This window comes from Schistocerca piceifrons, chromosome 8 (assembly GCF_021461385.2).
Source record: "Schistocerca piceifrons isolate TAMUIC-IGC-003096 chromosome 8, iqSchPice1.1, whole genome shotgun sequence".
Lineage (NCBI taxonomy): Eukaryota > Metazoa > Arthropoda > Insecta > Orthoptera > Acrididae > Schistocerca > Schistocerca piceifrons.
In genome coordinates, this window is record NC_060145.1 from 238,538,921 (window position 1) to 238,546,996 (window position 8,076).

At 38.4% G+C, this 8,076-nt stretch overlaps 1 protein-coding gene across 2 annotated transcripts in view; it reads left to right on the top strand.

Annotated features, from left to right (window-relative positions):
• The window catches only part of LOC124711396 (rabankyrin-5-like), a 122,438-nt gene that overhangs the window by 51,669 nt on the left and 62,693 nt on the right, over positions 1-8,076 (top strand). For both annotated transcript variants that reach the window (XM_047241449.1, XM_047241450.1), the window contains one exon: positions 4,980-5,186. In XM_047241449.1, the coding sequence (XP_047097405.1) occupies positions 4,980-5,186 (207 nt within the window). The remainder of the gene's footprint in view (positions 1-4,979; positions 5,187-8,076) is intronic.

Below are 8,076 nucleotides of genomic sequence, written 5' to 3' on the forward strand. Positions count from 1 at the left end.
GAGCGTGGATATACAAATATCCATCTTTATATACACATATGTAGGATGTATGTATATATGTATAAGCAAAATATCTTTCTCACTCATGTATTACGACCAAATCTAGGGCTAGAGTGCCATGTGGATAGGATTTTGTTTATAGTGAAGTTATGATATTAGGAGCTTCATGAATAATTGCAAGTTGTAGGATGATTTCAAGAGATATAAATGATTAAAGTATCTCAGAACAGAGAATTTAGTTTTGATACAGGACTGTCGTATAATGAAAAGTGGGGATGTTGTCACAACAACTGAGTGCATCTGAACTATTACTGCAATATAGTTAGATTTGTAATAAACACTTAATATTTGAAAATTAATGTTTTTCTTGAATAATTCAAAAACCTCAGCTTCTATCAGAAAATGTTCCCAGCACAGATTTAAATCACTTTAAATTTCCCAAAGAAAGAGTTACTCATTTTTTATCTGTGACTAATAGCTTCCATGTTGCAGGGGCTGGAAAACTCACAGATTCACAGATTATTAAAAATAGTGTTTTAATGGTATAAAATTATTGTTTATTGTTAAATGAAGTGAGTTCAGAACTAGTATTAATGTATGTATCACATCTAAGTGCAGTAGGGTGTAGAAGGGATAAAGTGCATGCTGCGGGTGTGGCAGGGCAGATGAGAGAGCAGGGTGGGGGTTGGAGGGTAGAAGTGCGAGGGAAGGTAGGTTGCCAGATTGTGCTCTTGCAGTTCATGCTTTCATATCTCTGCAAACTGAAAAACAAGCAGGTGATTCTCCACTCTCTCCACCGTCACCACATCACAAAAAGTGACTACATGGTGTTTCACATAGTTTAATACCAACTCTCCCCAGTGTGCCTTATGAATCACTGGTGATGCAGTGCGCAGAGAAAACGATTTTTTTTTGGGGGGGGGGGGGGTCATTTTCCACAAAGTGCATTAACATGACATGGAACAGATCTGAGTTGCTAATAATAATCATAATGCAAGAAACGTGTATGGACAGAATCTGCATAAATCTCCGCACACTCTTCTACACTAATAGAGGGTAAATTGTTTCTTAGTCATCCTGTATGGCAGGTTCCTCCCCAGGTCTCTTAGGTGAACAGATACACTAAGTTAACTGAGCTCATGTTTATGTAGTCGAGTTATAATCAGCTTAGTAAGTGTGTGCTTATTTACATGAATTAAGTGAGCTTCTTTGTAAAATACTTTTATACACAATGAGAAGTGTGTAATTTGTAAGTGAACTTTTCAGTGTTGATGGGAAAGGTATTGGATTGTTATATGTGGCACATCGCTACTGTCTGTTGTTGGCAGTTGGCAGTGAATTAATGAATGAACAGAAAGTTATTGCATTTCTTTCACCATTAACTGTATTACTAGGAGACTGCATAATATCTTCTATTCAGGAATTGCTGACACGTGTAGAGCGGGTTACTATGAGTGGAATCCTTTACCACACATCTGTAGCATATTTTCCAAGATGGGTGTGAAAATGATGTCTGATGAATTGGGACTGAACAAGTCTAGAATGGGTGTTGTTGTTGTTGTTGTTGTTGTTGTTGTGGTGGTGGTGGTGATCTTCAGTCCTGAGACTAGTTTGATGCAGCTCTCCATGCTACTCTATCCTGTGCAAGCTTCTTCATCTCCCAGTACTTACTGCAACCTACATCCTTCTGAATCTGCTTAGTGTATTCATCTTTCGGTCTCCCTCTATGATTTTTACCCTCCACACTGCTCCCCCAATGCTAAATTTGTGATCCCTTGATGCCTCAGAACATGTCCTACCAACTGGTCCCTTCTTCTTGTCAAGTTGTGCCACAAACTCCTCTTCTCCCTAATTCTATTCAGTACCTCCTCATTAGTTATGTGATCTACCCATCTAATCTTCAGCATTCTTCTGTAGCACCACATTTCAAAAGCTTCTATTCTCTTCTTGTCCAAACTATTTATCATCCACGTTTCACTTCCATACAAGGCTACACTCCATACAAATACTTTTAGAAATGACTTCCTGACACTTAAATCTATACTCGATGTTAACAAATTTCTCTTCTTCAGAAACGCTTTCCTTGCCATTGTCAGTCTACATTTTATATCCTCTCTACTTTGACCATCATCAGTTATTTTGCTCCCCAAATGGCAAATCTCCTTTACTACTTTAAGCGTCTCTTTTCCTAATCTAATTATCACAGCATCACCCAACTTAATTCGACTACATTCCATTATCCTCGTTTTGCTTTTGTTGATGTTTATCTTATATCCTCCTTTCAAGACACTGTCCATTCCGTTCAACTACTCTGCCAAGTCCTTTGCTGTCTCTGACAGAATTACAATGTCATCGGCGAACCTCAAGTTTTTTATTTCTTCTCCATAGATTTTAATACCTACTCCGAATTTTTCTTTTGTTTCCTTTACTGCTTGCTGAATATACAGATTGAATAACATCGGGGAGAGACTACAACCCTGTTTCACTCCCTTCCCAACCACTGCTTCCGTTTCATGCCCCCCGACTCTGCCAACTGGTTTCTGTACAACTTGTAAATAGCTTTTCGCTCCCTGTATTTTACCCCTGCCACCTTCAGAATTTGAAAGAGAGTATTCCAGTCAACATTGTCAAAAGCTTTCTCTAAGTCTACAAATGCTAAAAACATAGGTTTGCCTTTCCTTAATCCATTTTCTAAGACGAGTTGTAGGGTCAGTATTGCCTCACGTGTTCCAACATTTCTACGGAATCCAAACTTATCTTCCACAAGGTCGGCTTCTACCAGTTTTTCCATTCGTCTGTAGAGATTTCTCATTACTATTTTGCAGCTGTGACTTATTAAACTGATAGTTCGGTAATTTTCACATCTGTCAACACCTGCCTTTCTTTGAGATTGGAATTATTATATTCTTCTTGAAGTCTGAGGGTATTTCGCCTTTCTCGTGCATCTTGCTCACCAGATGGTAGAGTTTTGTCAGGACTGGCTCTCCCAAGGCTGTCAGTAGTTCTAATGGAATGTTGTCTACTCCTGGGGCCTTGTTTTGACTCAGATCTTTCAGTGCTCTGTCAAACTCTTCACGCAGTACCGTATCTTCCATTTCCATAATGTAGTTCTCAAGTACATTGCCCTTGTATAGACCTTCTATATACTACTTCCACGTTTCTGCTTTCCCTTCTTTGCTTAGAAGTGGGCTTTCATCTGAGCTCTTGATATTCATACAAGTGGTTCTCTTTTCTCCAAAGGTCTCTTTAATTTTCCTGTGTGCAGTATCTATCTTACCCCTAGTGAGATAAGCCTCTACATCCTTACATTTGTCCTCTAGCCAACCCTGCTTAGCCATTTTGCACTTCCTGTCGATCTCATTTTTGAGACGTTTGTATCCCTTTTTGCCTGCTTCATTTACTGCATTTTTGTATTTTCTCCTTTCGTCAGTTAAATTCAATATCTCTTCTGTTACCCAAGGATTTATACTAGCCCTCATCTTTTTACCTACTTGATGCTCTGCTGCTTTCACTACTTCATCCCTCAGAGCTACCCATTCTTCTTCTACTGTATTTCTTTCCCCCATTCCTGTCAATTGTTCCCGTATGCTCTCCCTGAAACTCCGTACAACCTCTGGTTTAGTCAGTTTATCCAGGTCCCATCTCCTTAAATTCCCACCTTTTTGCAGTTTCTTCAGTTTTAATCTACAGTTCATAACCAATAGATTGTGGTCAGAGTCCACATCTGCCCCTGGAAATGTCTTGGTAATCTGCTGTAATTCATTGCTTGATTTACATTGAAATATCTGAAGTTCCTTAACAGTTAGGTGACCTACTTTTGTTGCAGAGGGAGACAGTTTAAGCCTCTTCAGATGTTGGGAGAGATGAGGCTGGGATGATGCACTTGATATCCTTCAAGCTGTGAAAAGTATTCCAGCCAGTGATACTGGAGACAATGGAATCGATGTTATTGAATACATATTGACAGCATGTTACATTTGAGGTGGCCTCTGCAGTGTGGTATGCAGGTGACAGTTCCAGCTGTTGAGCCTTTTTATATAACTACTCATTTAATAAAATAAAAATAACACCATTATATATATACATGAGCTCAGTCTATTCACATAAGAGAACTGAACAGGAAATGCTGGGGAAAGTTACCTTCCCTGGAAGAACGCTAGAACCTGCCGTAGAGGATGACCAGTAATAAATTTTCCCTCTTATCAGTGTAGAACAACAGGTAGAAATTTACGAGGATTTTGTCCATATGCATTTCTTTCGTCACTATTATTAATAATATATACCTATATTCATATGTAGTGTTATTGCACTTTGTGAAAAATACCCCCCCCCCCCCTCCCAGGTCTCCTCTTGCCCCATCTGGGCATGTGTAAACACTGCATCACCAGTGATTCATAAGGCACACTGTGGTGGCTCTGTACACTTGGACTTGACACATATATTTAATATTTCTATTAACCTGCTTCATTTAACACTAAAACAGTAGTTATATACCATTAAAATTCTATTTTTAATAACCTGTGATTTTTCCATCTCCTGCAATGAGGAAACTATTAGTCCTAGTGAAAAAATGAATAGGATCTTTTTTTTGTAGTGGGTTTAAAGTAGTTTAATGTTGTACTGGAAAAAATTTTCAGTATAAGCTGTAGTTTTCAAGTTACTCAAGAGCATAAAGTGACATTTGCACCCCACCCACCTACCCAGCTATATCACTGTTACATCCCACTGGTGGTGATTTGTTGTTCATGACACTCTCTCTTACCACTATCCAAAAATTTATGACTACACAATTTTTTGCTCCATATTTGACCTTCTTTGGTCTTGATTGACTGGGCTCAAGTTGAAAGCTTATTGGTGATGTAGCTCAGCTCCAATCAATGTTTGCATAAATGGGGTAATTTAATATGAACTTTGTTGTTTATTCTAACTTTTAAGTGCTACTTAAATGTTTATACAGTGCCTTTAATTAACCCTGGCAGGTAGATGACCGTGATGCCCACCAAAGAACAGCTTTGCATGTTGCAGCGGGAGCAGGCCATGCGGCTGTTATATCAGCTTTGCTGCAGAATGGTGCTGATGCTAATGCTTCAGATTCAGAAGGAGATAACGCATTGCATATAGCTTGCCGTGAAGGTCAACGAGGCAGTGCACTTTTGTTCCTTACCGAGTCACAGTTGGATGCTGAGGTGAGAATAAATAGAAATACTTTTTCTCTTAATGTAATATATTGGTTATCCCCAATATCTCTCAGGCTTTCATAAAAGACAAAGAAAAGAATGAAGTTGAGTGATCACAATAATCTTCATCATCTTTATATATAATAATTCAGCCTGTATATGTTACGACTTGCAAAACTCAAAACTTAGTTGATTAGTTGACAAGAGATTTAGACACAATGTCGCATTCAAATACACACATTTTTATATACCTATTCGTAATAAATAAAGGGGAAATTTTAAATCTCGATAAGATATTCACCAATTTACTTCAAATTTTTACATCCTACTGTAATAAATTTGATACCTCGTAACAAGGGTTTTGATAATTTTATGGAAAAACACATGGAATGTGGACCCACAAATTTCATCATTTGTTATTTTGTGGAGTACACTTTATCGCTCAGCAACAATTATTATGATTACAAATAAAAAACCTCACCAGAAAACAAGTAACAATGCTCACAGGAGTGGTTAGCACAATGGACTCGCATTCGGGAAGACGATGGTTCAATCCCGCATCCGACCATCCCGATTTAGGTTTTCCGTGATTTCCCTAAATCGCTCCAGGCAAATGCCGGGATGGTTTGTTTGAAAGGGCATGGCTGACTTCCTTCCCCATCCTTCCCTAATTGGATGAGACCGATGACCTCACTGTCTGGTCTACTTCCCCAAACAACCTCAACCTCGACTTCAACCACACAAGGAAAGTAGTTCAGTGTTTATAAAAGCCATATATGAACATACTCCTGGTGGTGCAGTTGCTCAAAAGGCCTGTCTGATGTGTGGAGAAATTGGCTACCAGGCGGATACACCAGTCCTCATATAATGTGAATGGATAATTTACACATTTCATTATTGAAAATGACAGTCTTCAACTGGCACATAATCCTTCAATTTTTGTGCAAATTGTGTGATGTTTCATTTGCATTTGGTGGCTGGGAAATTAACTCTCCTCACCAGTGCATGTAGTAGACAGACAATAAGATAGGAACTCATCCTAAAGAAAATTTTAGTGAGCAAAGATTATGATTAGACACAACATTTATTATCAAAATTGAAACAAGATGGAAATGAGGCTAGATACACTTCTCAAGGGCCATTGTGTTCAACCTTCATATGATGGGATTGTGTCCTGGTGAAGACGCCAATAAAGAACATTAGAACCCTTTTTTTGAGTTCCTCAGAATTAGAACTCAGTTGTGACCTGTTACATATTTATTCTTGTATGTTTGTGGCTTCTTGCCACTCCTTGGACCTTTTACTGGTGTTTGTAGTTTTTCAGTGTTGAAAGCCAACTATACATTATAAATCTTTGTCAGTTCATATCTGAGGAGCAGTTGTCAGTGGTATTTGTGAACTTACAAAGCCACTTCAGCAAATGTGTGATAATGATACACCATTGGATGTCACTAAAAGCCATTACACTATGTTTTTGTGCACACAAGTAACTTCAAATCAAGGGCATATCTCAGGTGTGAAGCAATTCTTCTCAGTTAAAATTATGCATTTGCTCAGCAAGTCTTTGCCCAACGTTATACAGTAGCTATATTGGCACTCTTTCCTTTGAAATATAACTATCTCCTTGCTTAAGTACAGATCATCTCTTTCCCATAGTCATTACTGGCAATCAGTTCAGCCTCTCTGTTCAGTCTGTTAGATTTGTGAATTTCTGTGCCACCTGTTAACAGAAACAATCATGGGATCATTGACTGAGGAAATGTCGTACAATGCCACTGTTTTATGTGGCTAAAGGGAGATCAAAATTAGTTTATCAAATGATGGTGTGCTTTGCATGTTTGCTGAGTTGGTTTTTTTTCCATTTTATGCACAATATGTCAGCAATCAACTCGGTCTTGTTATTCAGGTACTGTGCATTTGAATTTGTGTACCTGCTGTCTGGGCTCTAACCAGACAGTGAACTGTTGATGGGATTGCTATTTATCAAACTTGGCAATACATAGCAGCACGAATTCAACTATAGTTAAACCTGGTTGGAGTCACAGTTCTGAATACACACAAAACGAAAACTTGCAGCACCTTAAGAAGATGCGTGGGCCAGACTACATCTAAAACTATACTCTGCAAACCTCCACGAGGTGTGTGGCAGAGGGTACCTCCCATTGTACTAGTTATTCGTGTTTTTTCCAGTTCCATTCATGTATGGAGCATGGGAAAAATTATTGTTTGAATGCCTCTGTGTGGGCAGTAATTATTTTAATCTTATCTTTATGATCCCTATGTGATAATTATGTAGCAGTTTGTATATATTCCTAGAGTACTCATTTAAAGCTGGTCCTTGAAGCGGTGTTAATAGACTTTCTTGGTTTACGTCTATCTTCAAGAGTCTTCCAGTTCAGTTCCTTCAGTATCTCCGTGACACTCTCCCAGGGATTAAACAAACCTCTGACCATTCATGCTGCCCTTCTCTGATACATTCAATATCCCCCGTTAGGACTATCTAATATGGATCCCACAAACTTGAGCAATATTCTAGTATCATTCACATGAGTGATTTCTAAGCAATTGCCCTTGTAGATTGATTGCACTTCCCCAGTATTCTAACAAAAAACCAAAGCCTACCACCTGCTTTACCCATGACTGAACATATGTGATCATTCCATTTCATATCCCTGCAAAGTGTTACACCCAGGTATTTTTATGAGTTGACTGATTCCATTAGTGACTCATTGATATTGTAGTCATAGGATAGTACATTTTTTTCGTTTTTTGATAAGCAAAATTTTACATTTCTGACCATTTAAAACAAGTTTGCAATCTCTGAATCACGTTGAAATCTTATCGAGACCTGACTGAATATTTATGGAGCGTTTTTCAGATAGTACTTCATTATGGATAA